The following is a 21,324-nucleotide window of genomic DNA, read 5'->3' as shown; positions in this document are numbered from 1 at the left end:
GCACCCCCAGGCCCAGCTCGGGCCGGGCCCTGCTCGGTCGCTGGCGGCCGAGCTCTCCGCGAGCGCCCCGGGCGGGGCTTATAAGGCAGAGCACCAACTCCGCCCTGGCTGCCATTGGTCATCGAGCCCACGCCCGCGCTCTCATTGGTTGTAGCTGACAGCTCCGCCCCTCCCCTCTGTCGGGCCCATCTACCCCTCAAGGTCCGCCTGCTGCACGTCGCAATTGGTCAGGCGTAGTGCCTGCCTCGCCAACTCATTGGCTATCTGGAGGGGATCCGCCGGCACCCACTCACGTGCCCACTGACCGGCTCCGCTTTCATTGGGCGGGGAGCACGCCAACCAAGGCGTAGGCGACCAAACCGATGGTGTTAAACCTGGGATTGACATGGGCGACTTGGGGACCGCCCAAGAACTGCTCTGAGGGAAACAGGTATTGGCTTGTGAGATAAACTCGAGTTACTGATTGGCCGAATTGGATGCCGATCACTCTCCGGGCCCTGGTTATCAGGGGGAGACTGAGTACGTGAGAACCTGCACAACATCAGCACCAGGCCCTGGACTCTCGCAGTCACATGGTTCGAGACCCGTAGGTGGGTCTCGAAGATGCTGAATTCTCCAAATTGCAACCGAAAGCAAACCATTTTGCAAAAGGAAATGGAGAAATGGTCAGAAAACACGCACCAAGACCCCTCCTCCCGCGCACCCAGCTTTTCGAAACACCACTGTCGGCCTGGGTTCAACGCCCTGGCAGGCCTCAGTTTGCCCTGTAAAGCAGCAACCACCTGTCTGATCCCCTCCTGGGGATCCTTCAAGAATAAACTGGACAATCTGAGTTGTCTAGTTGCTTCCCAAAATGCTGGGCAACTTGGGAATTGAGGAACTCAGGACCCAAGTTCTGGGTTCCTAAACCCCCCTGTCCCCTCCTCCTAGTTTAGGGGGCACGGGTCCTAGATTGGGTCCTAGATTAGGGCTCATTTCTGTGTTTTCTGCCATCCTTGGTCACAAATGGCCAGTCAAGAGTGTGCATTCTGGTCTTTGAGTAACATGTAAATGTGTCTTTCCTAGGCCTGGCTAGGGTCTCCAAGAAGGTCATGCACTTGGAATTATTCATATTCAGAGCTGCATTGCCGGGTGTCATAACTTGCTTGGTTAAATCCTCACTCGGACTGGAGGACCTGAGACCCTCCATACTCTACAAAAGGGCATGTATCCATGCCTGGAAAATAAACATCCCCAGAGAAAATTAATCTGTGGGGAGAGATTGTTAATATCAGGGTTCAAAGGGGATTTGAGTCTGTTCTGGGGGTGTAAAAATCCTTATGGGACTATATTCCTCGAATTCTCAGTGGAGTTTAAATTTAATTTTAAAAATAGGCAATGCCCTGGAGAAGTTCCCTAACCGGTGGGGAAAAGGTGGGGCTGGATAATGGGGAAATGGCATCCAAAGGCTATCTCAACAAAGGAATTTCCCCACACACCAGGGTTTTATTTCCTCTCTTCCAACTTTGGAAGGCAACAAATTCCAGATATTTAGACTTCACAAACTCTTGATTCTTTTTTAACTAGAGGACCTAAATATTGTCAACTTAGTTTTGCTCAAGATCACCTTTTTTTTTCTTAATGTTGTAGGTCTTGAACTCGGTGCCTAGGCACTGTCCCTCAGCTCTTCAGCTCAAAGTTAGCACTCTACTACTTGAGCCACAGGGCCATTTCCAGTTTTCTAGTGGTTTACTGGAGATAAGAATCTCACAGGCGCCGGGCGCTGGTGGCTCACACCTGTAATCCTAGCTACTCAGGAAGCTGAGATCTGAGGATCGCAGTTCAAAGCCAGCCCGGGCAGGAGAGACCGTGAGACTCCTATCTCCAGTAAACCACCAGAAAACTGGAAGTGGCGCTGTAGCTCAAGTGGCAGAGCGCTCGCCTTGAGCTGAAGAGCTGAGGGACAAGGCCCAAGCCGAGTTCAAGCCCCCACGACCGACAAAAAAAAAAAAAAAAAAAATCTCACAGGCTTTCCTGCCCAGGCTGGCTTTGAACCATGATCCTCAGGTCTCAGCCTCCTGAGTAGCTAGGATTACATGTCAATGAGACTTCTTTCCCCCCTTTGGTCATTGGGTCTGAACTCTGGGCCTGGGTGCTATCCCTCAGCACTTCAGCTCAAGACTAGCGCTCTACCAGTTGAGTCACAGTGCCACTTCCAGCTTTTTCTGCTTATGTAGTGCTGAGGAATGGAACCCAGGGCCTCATGCATGCAAGGTACTCTACCACTGAGCCACCTTCCCAGCCCTAGTCCTTCCATGTTGTGCTGTTCCTGGCTGTGTGATACTCTAGTATGTGATGGACCACATTGTAAAAACGCAGCTTTTTTTTTTTTAAATTAGTCTTTCCCAGGCTGGCAAAAAAAAATGTCTCGGGCTGGGAAGGTGCCTCAGTGATAGAGTGCTTGCCTTTCATGCATGAGGCCCTGGGTTCAATTCCTCAGCACCACATAAGCAGAAAAAGCTGGAAGTGGCACTGTGGTTCAAGTGGTAGAGCATTAATTAGGCTTGAGCTGAAGAACAGAGAGACAGTGCCCAGGCCCAGAGTTCAGGCCTCATGACTGGCAAAAAAAAAAAAAAAAGGGGGGGGGAATACTGTGCTACTGTGCTCAGTGAGAGAAACAGACACAAAAGTTCTATAGTGTGTGGCTCCATTGATAGGAAAATGTTCAGGACAGGTGGATACAGAGACAGGCCCAAGGGGGCTAGGGAGTAGCTTGTTAATAGTAACAAAGTTGCTATTTTGTGAGGAGGAATGTTTCCAGGATTAAGCACATAATATTTTGAATGTTTTAAACAATGAACTGTACAGAGAACTTTGTTGCATTAAGTATCTGAAAAGTTATATATAAAAAAGAAAACAAAAACAAAGACTCATCCCCATTGCCTTCTCCCATGGCAGGCATGATGCTTTTCTGAGACCTATTGTACATTTTCTGAGTAGTTTATTGGAGGTAAGAGTCTAACAGACTTTTGTGCCAGGGCTGACTTTGAACCATAATCCTCAGATCTCAGGCTTCTGAGTAGCTAAAATTACAGGTGTGAGCCACTGGTGCCCCAGCCCTAATCTTTCTTATGGAAAATAAATGGAATCCAGCTACAGAGAGGGAGACACAAACAAATCTATCTGTGAAAAACATTTATTCTCAAGTTAAAACCTGGACAAAGATTATTGAACTTCAGAAAAAAGGCTACACAGGATTTTCTTATTTCTTCCCTAATGCATTAACCAATCTAACAAAGGGGGGAGAAAAAACAAAAACAACACCACTTTTAAACCCAGAATTGCGCTGGTTTGTCTGTAGTTATGTGAATTTTCAGATATTCTTGTTCCAATGAGGTATCAGCTGCAAACTTTGGTAATATTAAGAAAAATGAACAAACCATTCAAAAAACATAAACCAAAACAAAACAAAAAAAAACACCCTAAGTTACATCTTTCTTGGTACATATACAGTAACTACAAAAAAAAATTCATTTCAAAGTGTTCTTGTTCAAACAGAAAAAACAAATCCCTCATCTTCTCAATCATTGAGTTACAAAGAAAAGGTGAATTTAAATGATCAAGAACTCAAACCATCCCAAAACATGCCCAAGTGCGTCGGGAAGAACTGGATGGCCACTTTCTGAAATCTGATTGGCATTTTTCAACAATTCAGTGCTAAGAAGAACCCGTCTTTTTAGAAAAGGGTGGGCAGGCGGAAGGCACTTGGATGCATGGCATTGAGCGCTTACTCCTGGGGGCCCCACTGTCCCCTGGAGTGGCACCCAGCCCCCTGACAGAGGAGTCCAGCTGAGGTAGATTCTGCTTGGCCCCAGTGCTCTACCAATGGGGACAGAGGCCTTCCAGGCAGGTCTGGGGCTCCTACAGAGATGGCTTTCAGGTCATGGAGCCCCAATTTCTCCAAACACCTTGGTGACTGGAAGCGGGGCTGTCTCGGTGGCTTTTACTTCACAGGGGGATCAAACCCACAAGCCTTGCAAAGACTGTTCTCGGCAGCCGGACACCATTTCCTGGGGGTCAGGAGGCAACGGATTCTGCAAATTTGCTCTTGAGTCACGTAGAGCTTTGGGGGCCCGCAGTTCCTAATTCCATCTTCAAACCATCGGGTTTTCTTTTCTGTCTTGCAGGTCAGTGGCAGGCTTTGTATTTTCATTTTTTAAAAAATGCAAAATGCGGTGAAGTCCACCTTTCAGCCAGAATGTGAGAATTCCTCCAAACGTATAGATTCAATATCAATCAAAAAATGGCAGGGGGGAGGGGGAGGGGGAAGGGGGACACGCGCTGGAGGGAGACAAGCCTTTGTAGGGAACTACCTGTTTAAATTAAGCCCACTAAGAGGAAACCAAGGGCCAGAGAGAACCGCGACCGGGCTGGGGTTCCAGGACGGGAGATGGGGTGGCATCACCGGCCGCTACCGTAGCCAGGGAAGAGCTGGTTGAGGACACTCTGCAGCGGCTGGTTCACCTCCGTGACGTAGCCGCGGCCCAGGTCGTAGCGGCAGGCCGGGCAGCTGAACACCTGGGCTCGGAAGGACCTGTCCAGGCAGTCCTGCAAGTGGTGGGGGAGAGGTTGCTGATTGTGGGGCTTGAACCCTGGTCCTGGGCGCTGTCCCTCAGCTCTTCAGCTCAAGGCTAGCACTCTACCACTTGAGCCACAGCACTACTTCTGGCTTTTTCTACTTATGTGGTGCTGAGGAATCAAAACCCAGGGCCTCAGGCATGCAAAACAAGCGCTCTACCACTGAGCCACCTTCCCAGCCCTCTTTCTCCTTTTTATCCACCGGAACCCAGGCTTATCCCTCCATTCCCCACGAAGCAGGGAGAGTGAAGACTCAACTGGGCTCTGCTGGACTCCATGAGCCTTTCTCAACAAGCCTGGCACCCTGCAACCCTAGCTACAAGCCCAGCACTTTGCACCTAGTAGGTGCTCAGTACACCAACTCTCCCACCCCTGTGAAGAAAGGCAGGAGGGAGGCATCACATAGCCAGGCCCATGACACCTCCCTGCCCAGCAGCTCCTCATACTCTGTGTTAGCCAAGGTCTACCTCCTCCAGGAAGCCCTCCTCCCTGCTCCCCACAGGCTGTAGCGAGGTCACAGGCCAAGCAAGACAATGGCGGCAGTGGCTAGAGGTGATGGGGAAGGCAGGTTCCCCTGGACATAGGGCCCACCAGGTCCTGAGGAAGGCCAAGGAAGGGCACACGTGGCAGAGCGGGTACCTCACCTTACACACATTGTGCTTGCACACGGTGGTGACGGGCCGGAACACCAGCTCCTGGCAGCAGATGCACTGGAAGGCCTCCTCCACTTTACTCAGGAACACCTGCAATTGGCCACCATGCATCCCCATGAGGTCAGGGTTGGGTCCCCGCCTCCTGGAGTCCTGGAGGAAGCCAGGCACCCAACAGGATGACGAAAGATTGGGGGAGGGGGGAAGGTAGAAGAGGAGAATGTTACACAGGTACAGGGCTTCAGGGTGGAATGGAAGATTCTGGAAGGGGATGGATGGTAAGGTCAGCTGCACAAAAACATGTCCAGGAGGCATACAAGGCCTTGTAAGCAATGGGTCCATCTGGGCTGGGGGTGGGGGGTGGGGGGGAGAACCCGCGCATGTGGCGGAGCGGCGACTCACCGGCCCTTCGCTGAGCGACTTGAGGACCTCGTCCCACAGCTTGGCGTTGCTCTGGTCCTCCCGGATGAGGCTGGTCTGCTGGGCTGTGAGGCTGTGTGGCTCCAGCTTGGTCTTCTTGCTGCTCCGGGTCACCGAGCTGGCCTGGCCTGGAGACAGCAATGCAAGAGGACAAGGTGAGGGGCGCGGCTGGCTCTGGGCTGCGGGGAGGGGCAGGATGTGGGGGCAAGGGGACACCCACCTGTGGACTTCCGCTTCCACAAGCTCTGCGTGGGGGACGTGAGGGTCCCCTGCCCTGTGGCCGCGCTCCTGTTCTCCTTCTCCTTGTCCTTGTTGGCCAGGGCTTCCAAGTAGCCTTCAGGGTACTGCAGGAGAGGCACCAGGGGGGACACAGCATGACATGATGGGAGACCCACTTGCCAAGCTCAGCCAGAGCTGGACCAGCCCTGCCCCTACCCCAGCCACTCAAAGGTGCCTAATGGCAGAATCCTGTACATCAAGGACATTGTCACTGGCCAGCAAGGAACTGTCAACCCAGCTGCTCAGCAGGCTGGACTGGAAGGATGGTGGTTCTTTGCCAGCCTGGACAAAAAGGAAACGGAACTTCATTTCAACATACCGGAAGTGGTGATGTCTACCTGTCATCCCAGCTATGGGGAAGACTGTAGTGTAGGCTGGGGCATGGCTCAAGCAGTAGAGGGTCTGCCTAGCCAAGTACAAACCTCGGAGCTCAGATCCAAAGCCACCACACACATATGAAACATGTACATATATATATATATATACACACATACATACACACATATATATGTATGTATGTAAAATAAATCATTCCCACTTTATTCATTACCATCCACACCTATTTGTGGACGTATATCCATGTATATGCACATACAGTAATGAATAACATGGGCTGGATGTGACTTAGTCGTTATCTCTGTGGGGGAGGCCCTGGGTCCAACCCTGAGACTGCAAGAAAAAAAGAAAACAAAACCCAAAGCAGGTGTGAACAAGGATTTCCTTCACAGTAGAGCCTGGTCTGTGGCCAGCACTGTGCAGCTGACCACTGTGTGTCAAGGAGCCCTTTCAGAGGACTGGAGGCGTGGCTTAGGTCGTAGAGTGACAGCTAATGAGCAAACGTGTCAGATAGAGTTGAAGTCCCCCAGTCTGAGACAAAAAAAAAAAAAAGGAATCCCGGAATTCAAGGAAACCTTATTTTAAATAACTAGAGGCCTGGGGCCTTTTTTTTCTGTGCTTTGTAGAACCCAAGCAAAGCCTTACACTGCTAGGCAGGCTTCAGCTACATTACCAGCCCAACAAATTTGAGAGAGAGAGAGAGAGAGAAAGTGTGTGTGTGTGTGTGTGTGTGTGTGTGTGTGTGTGTCCCCGTTGTTTGAACTCTTCGCCAGGCACTGGTGGCTCATACCTGTAATCCCAGCTACTCAGGAGGCTGAGATCGGAGGATTACAGTTTAAAGCCAGCCCCATCAGGAAAGTTCCAGAGAGCCTTATCTCCAATGAGACACCAAAAAGCTGGAAGTGTTGGTTCTCTTTTCCCTAGATCTTTGGCAATTCCTTGGGTGCAGAAGCTCATTCAAATGACAGCCCCTGTAACCCCCTGGGGGGAGGGCGGGCACTATCAGATTCTCAGTAGCAATTAAGATTCCTTAAATAGCCCCACATTTATCAGCTGGGAAGCAAGTCTCCAAGGTGGGAACAGAAGACACCAGGATTATAGAGTGAGGAATTTGATTTGAGGAATTTATTTTCTGTAATCTGCTCTTAGGAAACTGGCTGCAGAAAGGAGAGTCCTGCAGGACCCTGGGGGAACAACCTGCCTGTCTGTCTGCTTTCTGCCAGTTCTACCTGCACTGATGCTGGAGCAGAGCAGGAGGGGAGGCAGCTCTAGCTGCAGGCAGGCCGCACTGGTAGGCAATGGCCCAGCAGGCTTGAGGCCCTGGGTTCCAATATGGCACCACCAAATTAAAAAAAAAAAAAAAGAAAAGAAAAGAAAGGAAAAAACCACACATAAAAGACCTCAGGTCAGGCATAGTAGCACACAATGATTGCCTCACTCAGGTGCCTGAGATCAGAGGATCTCAGTCCCAGTCCAGCCCAGAAAGACAAACCCATGACATTCCATCTCCAATTAACTAGCAAAATACCAGGCTGGAGGCTTGGCTCAAGTGGTAGGTACACCAAGTAGAGGAGTTCAAATCCTCGTAACAAGGAATTAATTATAAGGCAGAGAAGGTGGGGGCAAGCTAGAGAAAAACCAGATTTCAAATTCTTCACAAACACAGCTAACCAGGCTTGACTCCCCCTACGACAGGGACACAGACAAGAACATCAGCTGCCCACTACACAGCCCCTGGCCAAAGCCCAGGTGCTACTTTCTGGGGTCCTGGAAGGTCGTGCTGAAGGACAGGGACCCAGGAGAACCTTGGGCCTCTGAGGCCTTGTGTGCCTAAGTACCAACCCCCACACTCCACAGCCTTCCTGGGGAGCCCTGAGTAGGCCAGCTGGGCCCTGAGGTACATATATAGCAGGTGGGGGTGCTCTGGGGCTTGCACGCACCTGCATGGTGAGCCCCAGTTTCTTGATTCGGTCCTTTCCCTGCTTGGTCCAGGGCCCAGGCTCACTGTCATCCCTCCGCAGCAGGTACCGCCACACCAGGAAGCCAGACTTGCCCTTCTCGGGCCAGTACTTCACCACCTGTGGCAGGGACAGGGAGCATCACACGGGCAGGGCCCAGGGGTGCAGAGGGCAGGGCCCAGGGGTGCAGAGGGCAGGGCCCAGGGGTGCAGAGGGCAGGGCCCAGGGGTGCAGAGGGCAGGGCCCAGGCTCACCTTGTAGATGCCGTCATAGCGGTTTCCCTCGGCTGGGGCGTACTTGCTATGCTTTCCACCCTTCATGTTCCGGACCACCCGGACAGGCTTCCCTGACCGCCAGTCCTTGGACTCCGCCCCTTTTACATCATCAATGGGCGCTGAGCAGTTGAGCGCCAAGGCCCTGTGGAGAGTCGGGTCCCCAGGTTGGAATGTTGTCTCCTCTAAAGAGAGGTACAATGGCCTCACGTGGCCCTCTGTGGTAACAGATCTTAGAGGGAGGAATGGGGACCAAATAGGGTTCCACTGCACTTGGGGTTCCTGATGAGAAGGCAAATAGTCGGGCTCTGGTGGCTCACACCTGTAAACCTAGCTTCTCAGGAGGCTGAGATAGAAGGACCACGGTTCAAGGCCAGTCCAGGCAGTAAAGTCTGCAAGACTCATCACCAATTAACCACCAGGAAACTAAGTGGAGCTGTAGCTCAAAGTGGTAAGAGTACCAGCGTTGAGCACAAAAGCTCAGGGACAGCACCCAGGCCCTGAGTTCAAGCGCCAGTATATCCACCAAAAAAAAAAAAAATCCATTCCCCGTAGGTAAAACAGGGTGAATTCCAGCTTACTTCCTGATTCGCTAATCCACAGCCAGCCTGCTCATCCCCTCATGGCCCATGGCTGCTTTTGCGATAGGATGGCAGAACCCCATAGTTGCAGTCAATGGAAGCCCACCTCTGTGGCCTTGGACAAGACATTTGCTTTAGTCCCCCTAGATAACAGAGGCCCTCAGCAAATAGACAAGAGGTTGAAGGTGTGGCCTAGCAGGATTGAACCAACCTAGCAATCACATTGAGTTCAAACCTCAGAATTGCGTTAAGTAAACAAATACCCAACATCTACTCTCACTGGCCATCATGCCAAGACCAAAACCAAGCACAGCACAGGACAGACAAGGACGGATAGAGAAAGAAATGTGTTCTCCACAAACCTGTTGGTGTTGGTGAGTTTCTGGTCACATGACTGTTCTGCAGTCCGCTTGTTACCAGAAAGGTCTCGCCCTCCACTCCCTGTGTATGTGAAAAAATTCCCATGGTCCTAGGACAGACAAGAAGGCAGAAGTGAGCCAGGCAATGGTGCTCACCCTGTAAGCCCAGCTACTCAGAGGCTGAGATCTGGAGGATGGGGGGGGGGGGTTCAAGGCCTGGGCAGAAAAGTTTCAGAGACCCTATCATAACCAATAGCTGGGAGCTGTGGCACACACCTGATATCTCAGCTTCTGGAGGAAGTAAAAAATAAGTAGATTGACTGGGCACTAGTAGCTCACACCTATAACTCTAGGGAAGCTGGGGCAGAGGAGATGCAGGCAGAAAAAAAAGTCTGGGGAAGTGGGGGGAGTCCATGAAATTGATGATTGCTTTGGACACCAATGGCTCATGCCTATAATCCCAGCTACTGGGGAGTCTGAGATCTGAAAATTATGGCTCAAAACTAGCCCAAGCAGGAAAGTCCATGAGACTTTTATCTCCAATTAACCACCAAAAAACAGAAGTAAAGCTGTGGCTCAAATAGTAGAGCATCAGGGGCTGGGAAGATGGCTCAGTGGTAGAGCGCTTGCCTTACAGGCGTGAGGCCCTGGGTTCGATTCTTCAGTACCACATAAGCAAAAAAGAAAAAAAGCCGGAAGTGGCGCTGTGGCTCAAGTGGTAGAGCGCTAACCTTGAACTGAAGAGCTGAGGGACAGCGCCCAGGCCCAGAGTTCAGGCCCCACGACCGGACCCAAAAAAAGAAAAAAAAATAGTAGAGCATCAGCCTTGAGTAAAAAAGCTCAAGAGACAATGCCCAGGCCCTGAGTTCAAGCCCTAGGACCAACACACACACACAGACACAAATATATATGTGTGTATATATACTTATGTATGTATATATACACATATATACACACATATGCATGTATATATATATGCACGCACACACACACACACACACACACACACACACACAGTCTAGGGGCAGGCCTGGACAGGAAAAACAACCAGCCTTAAATAGGGCTGGGGACATGACTCACGTGGAAATGCCTGCCTGGCAAACACCAAGGCCAAGCTCATTCCCAGTACCACACAAAGAAATGGCTGTGATGGCGTACTTCATGTCCTGGGTGTCTTGCCACAACTTTAAAGAGGAAGCCATCCCCACAGGCACTCACCACATCATCCTCGTAGCCGCCAGCCAGGACCAGCGAGTACGCCCCGTCGTTACTGCGGCCATGGATCCCCGCCACATGCGGCCGGTGGACCCCGGATTCGCTGACCTGCCAGCACCACCAGGAGACAAAGGTCAGGCCTCGGCCACTCCATGACGTGTCCAGGCTTCCCCATGACCAATCCTACACCGGGGACCCACACTACATCTGGGAAGCCCTGGGCAGCTCAACAAACCAGATGCTGCTGCACCCCTGAATACAGGTCTCCGGCATCTCCTCTCCTGGTACCTGACACCCAGGGCAGGTCTATCACCACGGGGCTGATCTTGGCTGTGGAGTACTTCCATGAAGGTCTCCCCAGCCTGGGCGAGCACTCAGGACCCGACGTTTCCGTCCCTGGTGACCTCCAGCCTGCCTGCACCCTCCCGTGCCAGCCCAGGCCCGCAGGCTCCAGCCTCTACCCTCTGCTCAGCTGCTAGGAGGCGGTGCCCATGCAGCCACGGGTACCTGGACACGGAACCGCCACATGGTGCCCACGGGGATGCCGGGGATGGGTCCATAGTGGTTGGAGGGGACGATGGTGCACTCCTTCGTGCGGCCAACACACGCCATGCCCTGTGTGCAGAGGACAGCAAGTGAGCACAGCAGCAGAGCATGGGGGGCAGGGGAGCAGGGGGAGCACGGGCAGGGAGCACAGAGCACAGGGGCAGAGGAACACAAGCAAGGGAGCAGGGGAAGGGGAGCAGGGGACAGGGGCAGGGGCAGCAGAGGCAGCGGAGGGGCGGGGGACGCCCCCACCTTGCCCCAGTCCCGCTGGGAGGACGAGGTTGCGGATGCCATCTTGGCCTTCTTCTTGCTCTCTCGCAGCCGCTCTCCTGCCAGCACCACCTCGCTGGCGTCATTCCGGCACTCGGGACAGTACCTGCAAGGACAAAGGGTGGGTGAGTCACGCGCCATTCTGCCCACGGGCCCAGACACAGCGGTCACCCAGCACCGCTCACTCTGTGCAGTCCAGAACCTGTGGCCACAAAGCAGGCTTTCAAATGGGGACCCCGGGCCACCAGCCGGGACACGCATGCGACGGGGGGCTCTCCTTGCCGCTCAACTGCCAATGACCCCAGGCCCTACCCACAGGGGCAATAAACCCAGTGGGCCACACACAATGTGCACAGGCTCCCAGCCATGACTTGGTTTCCCTATCTCCAGAGTGGGAGGCAGGGGGAAACCGGGTGGGGAGGGGAAGGAAGAGACTGGGACACAGATGCCCCTCCCCTGCCCCCCCCAGGTCACAACTGAACCCAAAGCAACCTTCCACCATGTCCTCCGCAAGTGACGACACTGGCCACGGGGAGGTCCTCCCTCCGCTGCCCTCCACGTGTGTCCCGCCCCCGGGGGGGGGGGAGGCCCCTCCCTCACCACTCGGCCTCGGTGGGCACGCTGCTGAGGGGCGGGCACAGGCAGTACAGGTGGTAGGCCATGTCACACTCGTCGCACAGCAGCTGCTTCTCGGGCGCCTCGCGGCCCCCGCAGAGGTGGCAGGCGCACACGCGGCACAGCTTGTTGGGGTCATCCTTGCAGTACTTGCAGGACGGGCCGCTCTTCCCTGGGCACAGGAAGGCTCGGTCAGCCATGCCACCCGGGGGGGGGGGGGCATTGCAGGAAAGGCCCAGGGTCGGGGGACTGGAGGACTCACGTCGTAAAGGGTTATCCACCATGGGGCTTCCTTCGCCGGGGCGCTCAATCTTGAAGACTTCATCCACAAACACGATCCGACAGTCGTTGAGAGAGTTGTCCCTATGGGAGAATGTTCTGGAACATTAGAACATGCTAGCTGCCCAGCCCCGTGGCAGAGCAGCACAGATCACTGCTGAGGGGCAGGGGCCAGGCAGAAGGCCCCAAGGGCTGAGCTCAGCCTGGTGACCGTCTGGCCAAGCAAAGTCCTGCCAACCTAGACACTCCAGACAAAACGGCGAAAACCACAGCTTCCAAATGTGCTGCGAACCACAGACCTGGCCAAAACCATGGAACACACAAGGCCATACCAGATTCAATTGCAGGAACGCACGAATGAGCTGGGCACGGTTGCAAACACCTGGAATCCCAGCTACTCCGGAAGCTGAGATTGGGAGGATCAAGGTTCTAGGCCAACCTGGTCAAAAAGTTAGCCAGACCCCCCCCATCTCGACCAATAAAAGCTGGACATAGTGTGCACACCTAACATCTTAGCTATGCGGAGGCAAAAAATAGGAGCATCTTGGTTCATGCCCATGAGAACAAAAATGATACTCTATTTGAAAACGAAGCAGTAAAGCAAAAAAGGACTAGGAATAATTCCTCAAGTGACACAGTACCTGCACAGCAAGTCCTAGGTCTTGAGTTCAAAACCCTAGTGCCACCACAAACATGAGCAAATCGAAAAACATAAAAACAAAAGATTCAGGGGCTGGGAAGGTGGCTCAGTGGTAGAGCGCTTGCCTTGCATGCTTGAGGCCCTGGGTTTGATTCCTCAGCACCCATAAGCAAAAAAACAAGCCGAAGTGGTGCTGTGGCTCAAGTGGTAGCTCAAGTGCTAACCTTGAGCTGAAGAGCTAGGGGGCAGGGCTAGGTCTCAGAGTTCAGGCCCACGATCGGACCCAAATTTCCTATAGGTACAGTTAAGTCCCATCTATCACGGATGAGCCCTGCTCATGTGGGTGAACTGCCCCATGTCTACACCCAAACACATACACACATGAAGCTAGGGTTCCTGTAACCCAGTGTATACCAAGTATCACCTCAACATGGGCGCCCATGCTCATGCTCCTGCCTGTAATCCCAGCTACTCAGGAATCTGGGATGTGGTACAAAGCCAACTGAGCAAAAAGGTCCACCAGACCCCATGACCACACTCACTGGAGGTGTGGCTTATGTAGTAGAGTGCTAGCCATAAGCAATCAAACTGGGTGTAAATGAGAGGCCCTGAGGGTGCCAAGCCCAGCTACCAGTATAAACAACAAACATTGGGACCCAGGTACCAAAACAATCAATGTCCCACAGCCTGGGGATCCCAAAGCTGAGAGCAGGGGCAGACTACTCTATGGATGTGGCCAGGATTTCTTACAAGGCTTTGGCTACTGGCAATCAGAAGATCACTCCTGCTCATGGCAGATCTGGTTCTTCTTGAGCCATACAACCCAGCTGCACCTGCTACCAATGCACCCTTCACCATGATCCAGCTATCAGGCAGCTGAGATCACAGCTGACTACAGTACAGTCAGATAAGGACCGGAAAAAAAGGGCAAAATGAAGTCTCAAAGGAAATGTTTCAATATGAAACTTAAGTGGGCACTGGTGGCTCATGCCTACCATCTGAACTACTCAGGGGACTGAGATCTGAGGATCATGGTTTGAAGCCAGCCCAGGCTTTCAGAAAAGTCCATGAGACTCCTCTCTCCAGTTATCCACCAAAAAGCCAGAAGTAGAGCAGTGACTCAAGCAGGAGAGCACCAGCCTTGAGACCAAAGCTCAAGGACAGTGACCAGGCTCTGAGTTCAAGCCTCAAGACTGCCAAACTCCACACACAAAACAAACAACAAAATACATGCCAAGCCGGGCACTGGTGGCTCACACCAACTAACTACTCAGGAGGCTGAGATCTGAGGATCTCGGTTCAAAGCCAGCCCGGGCAAGAAAGTCTGTGAGACTCTTATCTCCAATGAACCACCAGAAAACCAGAAGTGGCGCTGTAGCTCAAGTGGTAGAGCGCTAGCCTTGAGCTGAAGAACTTAGGGGCAGTACGCAGGCCCAGAGTTCAAGCCCCATGACCAACAACAACAACAAAAAAAAAAACATGTCAAAGCAGAGCTGAGAGAGAAACCTGTATCATGTAATGCCTGCATTAGAAAAAAGAAAATAGAGCCTCACACCTATCATTCCAGCTACTTGAGAGGCTGAGATCCAGAGGCTCACAGTTCAAGCTAGCCAGGACAAGTTTCTCAAGACCCTATGTCAATCAGTAAAAACATGGGAAGAGTGACATGTACCTGTTATCCTAGCTATATGAGATTCTAAGTTAGAAGGATCACAGGGGGCTGGGAATGTGGCCTAATGGTAAATTGTTTGCCTAGCATGCACGAAGCCCTGGGATTGATTCCTCAGTGCCACATAAACAAAAAAAGCTGGAAGTGGCGCTGTGGCGCAAGTGGTAGAGCGCTAGCCTTGAGCAAATGAAGCTTAGAGACAGTACCCAGGCCCTGAGTTCCAGCCATAGTACTAGCAAAAAAAAAAAAAAAAGGGCCAGGTGCCAGTGGCTCACACCTGTAATCCTAGCTACTCAGGAGGCTGAGATCTGAGGACACGGTTCAAAGCCAGCCCAAGCAAAAAAGTCTGTGAGATTCTTATCTCCAATAAACCACTAGAAAACCAGAAGTGGTGCTATGGCTCAAGTGGTAGAGAGCTTGCCTTGAGCTGAAGAATGCAAGGACAGAGCCCAAGCCCAGAGTTCAAGCCCCACGACCAACAAAAAAAAAAAAGGATCACAGGTGCTGGGAAGGTGGCTCAGTAGTAGAGCACTTGCCTTGCATGCATGAGGCCCTGGGTTCGATTTCTCAGCACCACATAAGCAAAAAGGAAAAAGCCGGAAGTGGTGCTGTGGCTCAAGTGGTAACACGCTAGCCTTGAGCTGAAGAGCTGTGGGACAACGCCCAAGCCCAGAGTTCAGGGTCCACGACTGGACCCAAAGAAAAAAGAAAAGGCAAAAGAAAGAGGAGCTTGTTGTGGATATAATTACTAACTAAATGTATTTTTCAGTAATTCTCTGGGTGCTATTTTGTAATTTTCCATAAAGAAATTTCTAATGGCCATCTTCTCAATATCAGAATGCTTTCCTACAAAGATACCAAAAGGGGGGCTTCAGAAGCAAGCCAAGAAGTCTTAAAGTATGGGACACACACATATTTTTTTAGTTAATGTGCTTAGCAAAATTGGGTTGATTATGATGTGCTATTAAACATGTCTTTACCCTAGTTTAAAAGCAAAAAAAAAAGCAAGCAAGCTTTGGCTCATGCCTATAATCCTAGCTACTCAGGAGGCTGAAATATGAGGATCACAGTTCAAAGCTAGCCTGGGCCTGAGACTCTTACCTCCAATTAACCACCAGAAAACCAAAAGTGGCTAAAAGTGGTAGAGTGGTAGCCCTGAGCAAAAGGACTCAGGGACAGAGCCCACGACCTGAGTTCAAGCCCCATGACTGACAGGGAAAAAAAAGGTAGGGAGGGAAGGAGGGAAGGAAGGAAAGAAGGGAGGGAAGGAGGGAGCGAGGGAGGGAGGGAGTGGGGTTCAAATAGTATAGTAACCACCTAGTAAACTCAAGACCCTGAAATCAAATCCCAAGTACACATACACGTACACGTACACACACACACACACACACACACACAGAGAGGAAATGTCTCAAATTCAGAAAATTCCTGTATTAGAAAAGAGCAAAACCAACCCAAAGCAAGCTCAAAAGAAGAAAAAGATCAGCAGTCAATGAATGGAACAGGGCTCGCATGATGGCACATGCCTCTAATCCCAGCACTTGGAAGGCTGAGGCAGGGCTAGCTTGACCCTGAGAGTCTGAGGCCGGACTGGACCACACGGTGAGACACCATCTCAGAAACAAAACAGGACAGTGATGACCAGGCAGACCACAGCTCACAGCTGGGGTTTGGCTCAGTGCCCGGTCTCAATGCACCCCAACAGCCCGCTTTGCATTCCCAGGACCTGCATGAGAGCTCCTGACCCTCACACCCTCCTGTACCCTTCCAACAGCTCGGACAACAACGTGGGGACAGATAGGAAGCCTCCGGAGAGCCGTCTGTGGACCTGTGGGCTGGTGCATGGCTGGGGACAGGACGGGAAGGGCTCACCCCAGCATGACGTGGGCATAGAGCTCGCGTGCCGTCCGGGTCTCGCGCTTCCTGACAATCTCCGCGTCGTACCAGAAGCCCCGCTCCTTGGGGTGGTCAGGGTTGTAGTTGAGCATGACCACCTGACCCACCTCCAGATCCTGCCACGGGAGGATGGTGCGGGCACGCGCTCGGACGTCCCTGGAGTTCATGGTCACCACGCCGTTCTCCGGGTAGCTGCAGGAAAGCCTTGGTCTGAGCCCGAGAGCTGCCACACAGGCTCTCTTCAGTGGGTAGAAGATGACCCCGCCCCTGATGACCTCTCTAGTGCGCACGCGCTGAGCACAGGTCACAGCTGAGGGAGGGGGGCAGGCTGGGCACATCTTCCCAGGATGTGGCCTCTTTTGGATATGGGGTCCTGGAGCAGACTCCAAGATGGGAGTCTATAAGACAGGGGACAGAAGGGCCAACATCACAGGAAGATGAAGGCAGGTGAAAGAGAGGGAAGGAGAGAGGAAAGGAGGAAGGGAGGAGGGGAGGAGAGAGGGGAAGAGGAGAGGAAGAAGAGGGAGGAGAGAAGAGGAGGGAGGAGAAGGGAAAGAAAGAGGAAAAAGAGGAGGAGAGGAAGGAAGAAGGGCCACAGCTTCCAGAAAACACAAAAAATTACAGTGACCACCAAGGCAGGTTCCCTCCCCACCCCCCTAATCCCCTACCCCCTGCCAGGGCCCCAGCCTCAGACCTGGCAGAGGAGGCTAGCCTGCCAACAGTCTGACCATGAGCCTACAGCCAACACAAACCAGAGAGAAACAATTCCCATATTCATAAACGACCCACTTCGTGACACTGGCTTTTTGGCAGTACTGCGATCAGAAGTCAGGGACTCCCACTTGCCAGGGAGATGCTCTATGTATGGCCTGGGCCCACCCCCACCCACCAACTTAGCCACGCCCCATCTCCTGACCACACCCTAAAGAAATGCATAAATAGGAGGGTCCCAAATCCAGGACTGGTCAGGCATAAAAGATAGATGATTTAGGGCTGGGAATTTGGCTCAGTGGTAGAGTGATTGTCTCGCATACATGAGGCCCTGGGTTCGATTCCTCACCACCACATAAGCAGAAAGAAGTGGCATTTGACTCAAGTGGTAGCGTGCTAGCCTTGAGCTGAAGAGCTCAGGGACAGTGCCCAGGCCCAGAGTTCAGTCCCACTACCAACAACAACAACAACAAAAAAGATAGATGACATAAAAGAAAAAGACGCCGGGTACCCGTGGCTCAGGCCTGTAATCCTCAGGAGGCTGAGATCTAAGGATCACAGTTCAAACCCAGCCTGGGCAGGAAAGTCCATGAGACTCTTATCTCCAATAAACCACTAGAAAACTGGAAGTGGCACTGTGGCTCAAGCGTCAGAGCGCTCACCTTGAGCTGAAGAGCTGAGGGACAGCGCCCAAGGCCAGAGTTCAAGCCCTAGGACCGGCAAAAAAGAGAAAGCCAACAGGCACTGTGACTCATGCCTGTCATCCTAGCTACTCAGGAGGCTGAGATCTGAGGATCACCATTCAAAGCCAGCCCAGGCAGAAAATTCCATGACTCTTATCTCCAATGAAGTGGCACTAAGGCTGGAAGTGGTAGAATGCTAATCTTGAGTGAAAAAGCTCAGGGACAGCGCCCAGACCCTGGATTCAAGCCCTAGGCCCAGCATCAAACAAAATAGTATTAATGCAATTAAAAGGCTGCAGGTGTGGCTCCGTGGTAGGGAGTCTGTCTAGCAAGCACAGGGCCCTGAGTTCAAATCCCAGGAGAGAAAGGAAGAGAGAGACAGAGAAGAAGAGAGGGAGGGAGAGGGGGCAAAAGGGGAAGAGGGAGAAGAAATGGAGGGAAGGGAAGAGAGGAGAGGAAAGAGGGGAAGATTGGGGAGCGGGGAGAGGTGGCAGAGCTGACAGCTGTAATTGAGTCAGGACCGCACAGATCCCCCCTGGCCAACACCTTATCCTTGGGCTTCCAGTGGGCAAAACCTAAGAACACAGGTGTATGGATTAAAACCTGACATGACCCGGGGCAGAGGCAGCCTGAGCAGACCAGACACCATCCCTGTGGGCAGACGCGCCATTCCTGTCCCCAGCTGGGGCCTGGGACGCAGGGAGCAGCAGGGAGGGAGAAGGCACAGTCCCAGAGGATCCCATAATGAGCACAGAGGGAAGAAGGAGCGAGGGGAGGAGGAGACCCTGCATGCACCCTGGTCACTCACGGAAAGCCCCCCGGCGTGATCACCCCGCCAGGCCCCGCCCCCACCACACAGAGCACTCACTCATCGTATTTCACCCGGTACACAATGTCCTCCTCCAGGGTCGGGATGGCCGTGGAGCTGCAGGGCTCCTCCTGGGCCGGAGCCTTCCTTAGCACCTGTACCACCTGCGCCTCAAACCACGCACCCATGCTAGTGTCCCGGGCATCCACGTACTCGTTCACCTGCACGCAAGAGCAGGCTTACTCAACCTGGGGACTGGGACAGTGGGGAGAGTGGGGCAGGGGTGGGGGCAGCAAGGCAGGGGTGGGGGGGGCAGCAGGGTTTGTTTGGGCCTCAGGCAAGGATGCCAACTCAGACCCCCGCAATAGGCTGGCAGCTGCAGGGTGATGCACACTGCGGGGCGTGGGGGTTTCTGCGGGCCACCTGGCTCCCAAGTTGTGCCAACGTGTACCCAAACCCGGTCCAGGGGGCCTGAGGTAGGAGACTTGCCTAGGTGAGAAGCAGTGCCTCGTTAAACATGGCCGCAGGCCCGGCCATGTCCAGAGATGCTAGAAACCCAGACCTTCCTGTGCAACTTCTAGAAAGTTCCACCATTACGTGGGTCCCATGGCCCTGACACTGGTCCTAGCTTCAGAGTCACCAGGGATGCGGGATCCCCCCGCCAAGACCCACCCACGAGTGCCCCCCAGGACCACAGGAGACCCCAGGTGCCCAAACAGATGGTGCCAGGGTGCCCCTGTCCTGGTGTGCCAGGCCGGTGGCGGGCCTCAGGCCTCCTCCCGGCAGCCACGCGGGCCTTACCTTGTACAGCCCCAGGTCCGTCTCGTCCAGGGCGTCCTTGTCGCCCGCTGCCTCGCCGTGGGTGGAGGATTTGTCAGACTCGCTCTGGCCCAGGCAGCAGCCGGAGTCAGTGTCTGACAGCTCGGAGTCTCTCTCCTTGGAGCTGGACGGCAGCACCAGGCTCTGCCGCACCAGCAGCTGGATGGTGTCATTCAGGCGCACGTCATAATCGAAGAGAGTGTGGCCGTCCTCCATCTGCAGAGATGGACACAGGGGACGCTTGTCCTGCGCATGTCAGGGGCTGCAGGTAGGTGGGGGAGGGAGGAGGGGAGGGGGAGGGGATGGAGGACCGCAGAGCCCAATGTGCCTGGGCCACTGATAGCCACAGGCTCCTGATCAAAGACAAGTGCCCACGAAACATCTGGCCACATCTGGAGACGTCGGTGGTCATCGCAACAAGGATATCAGGCAACAATTCTGCTCTGTATAGTCAAGAGGACCTGCACGGCTTGGCTAGCCCCCTCATTTTCCCTTCTGAACCCACCCTCCATCCCCATCCTCTGAGCATACGCAGGGGTCCAGCTCTGAGCAGCCCGCACACACACAGCATCCTCAGCTTCCCCTCTGCCCGCCCTAGGACCCATCACTGCTCCTAGCAGTCGGCCCCCTGGGGTGCAGAGGTCTCCCCCTCACAGACCAGGAGCACCCAAGTCAGCAGGTTCCCAGCCTGTTCTCTAGTGAGGTAGAGAGGGAGGGAGATGAGGAACGAAGACCCCCTGTTCTTCCCATGCTAGAGTTCAAAGGCCTGGCCTGGCCTGACAACAGCTAACTGGGCACAGGTGCCCTGCCCATCGCTTCAGCTCACCCCCGCTGCAGGCAGGTCTCTCAGGTGGCCAAACCCCAGCCTGGAGCCCAGGCTGGAAGGTGAGGTCCCCAAATACCACTCATCTGCCTGTTCACCCAGCACACAGGGGGAACCCCCGGGGGTCGACACAGCTCTGCACCAGCAGAGGTGCCAGGGACGGAAGGAGGGGCCAAATCAACTCGCACATAAGTCACACACATCACACACCATACATCCCAAGAGGAGACCACCAATCCACCACCAGACAGACAGACAGCACGGTCAGCCCCACACTTGGACACCATGCTCCGACTCTACTACAGCATGGAGGGATACTGAGGACAACATGCTCGTGACAAAAGTAGCCATGAAAGGCCCAAAATATTCTGGAAACATCCAGATGGGATGAATCCAGAGATGGAAGAAGGGAATGGGGGCAGAGGGCATAGAAGGGCTCAGAACTTCCTTGAGATGAGGTGTTCTAAAGGCTCACTGCAATGGTTTCACAGCTGTGAGTGGACCTAAGAACAACGGGGGAACTCGAGGCTCAGTGACCCTGGATCTAAAGCTGCCCACAGTGGATGCCTGCAACACTCAATAGGCATAGGCAAGAGGATTGCATGAGTGGGGTGCAGCATGGGCTGCGTACCCAAACAACAAAAAAAAAAGCTGCTGGACGCCAGTGGCTCATACCTGTAACGCTAGCTACTCAGGAGGCTGAGATCTGAGGGTGGAGGTTCAAAGCCAGCCCAGGCAGAAAAGTCCCTGTGAGACTTTTATCTCCAATTAACCCCTCAAAAGCCAGAAGTGGCGCTGTGCTCAAGAGGCTCAGGGACAGTACCCAAGTCCTAAGTTCATAACTGACAAGAGGAGGGAGAGAGAGGGAGAGCGGGGGG

The 21,324-nt window shown here is 53.3% G+C and overlaps 1 protein-coding gene across 2 annotated transcripts in view; it reads right to left on the bottom strand.

Annotated features, from left to right (window-relative positions):
• Window positions 1–3,159: 3,159 nt before the first annotated feature.
• The window catches only part of Uhrf1 (ubiquitin-like with PHD and ring finger domains 1), a 29,144-nt gene continuing 10,979 nt past the window's right edge, over window positions 3,160–21,324 (bottom strand). For both annotated transcript variants that reach the window (XM_013022943.1, XM_013022944.1), the window contains exons 3-17: window positions 19,606–19,839; window positions 18,865–19,025; window positions 16,579–16,794; window positions 12,381–12,481; window positions 12,104–12,290; window positions 11,486–11,609; window positions 11,195–11,302; window positions 10,691–10,795; window positions 9,476–9,582; window positions 8,515–8,677; window positions 8,243–8,380; window positions 5,908–6,031; window positions 5,670–5,815; window positions 5,262–5,360; window positions 3,160–4,587 (exon numbers count right to left, since the gene is read on the bottom strand). In XM_013022943.1, coding sequence (XP_012878397.1) covers window positions 4,441–4,587; window positions 5,262–5,360; window positions 5,670–5,815; window positions 5,908–6,031; window positions 8,243–8,380; window positions 8,515–8,677; window positions 9,476–9,582; window positions 10,691–10,795; window positions 11,195–11,302; window positions 11,486–11,609; window positions 12,104–12,290; window positions 12,381–12,481; window positions 16,579–16,794; window positions 18,865–19,025; window positions 19,606–19,839 — 2,160 coding nt within the window. In that variant the 3' untranslated portion in view covers window positions 3,160–4,440. The remainder of the gene's footprint in view (window positions 4,588–5,261; window positions 5,361–5,669; window positions 5,816–5,907; window positions 6,032–8,242; window positions 8,381–8,514; window positions 8,678–9,475; window positions 9,583–10,690; window positions 10,796–11,194; window positions 11,303–11,485; window positions 11,610–12,103; window positions 12,291–12,380; window positions 12,482–16,578; window positions 16,795–18,864; window positions 19,026–19,605; window positions 19,840–21,324) is intronic.

This window comes from Dipodomys ordii, unplaced genomic scaffold (genome assembly GCF_000151885.1).
Source record: "Dipodomys ordii isolate 6190 unplaced genomic scaffold, Dord_2.0 Scaffold64, whole genome shotgun sequence".
In the NCBI taxonomy this organism is placed as follows: Eukaryota; Metazoa; Chordata; class Mammalia; order Rodentia; family Heteromyidae; genus Dipodomys; species Dipodomys ordii.
The sequence above is the reverse complement of the archived record's forward strand: the minus strand, read 5'-3'. Positions and strand labels throughout refer to the sequence as shown.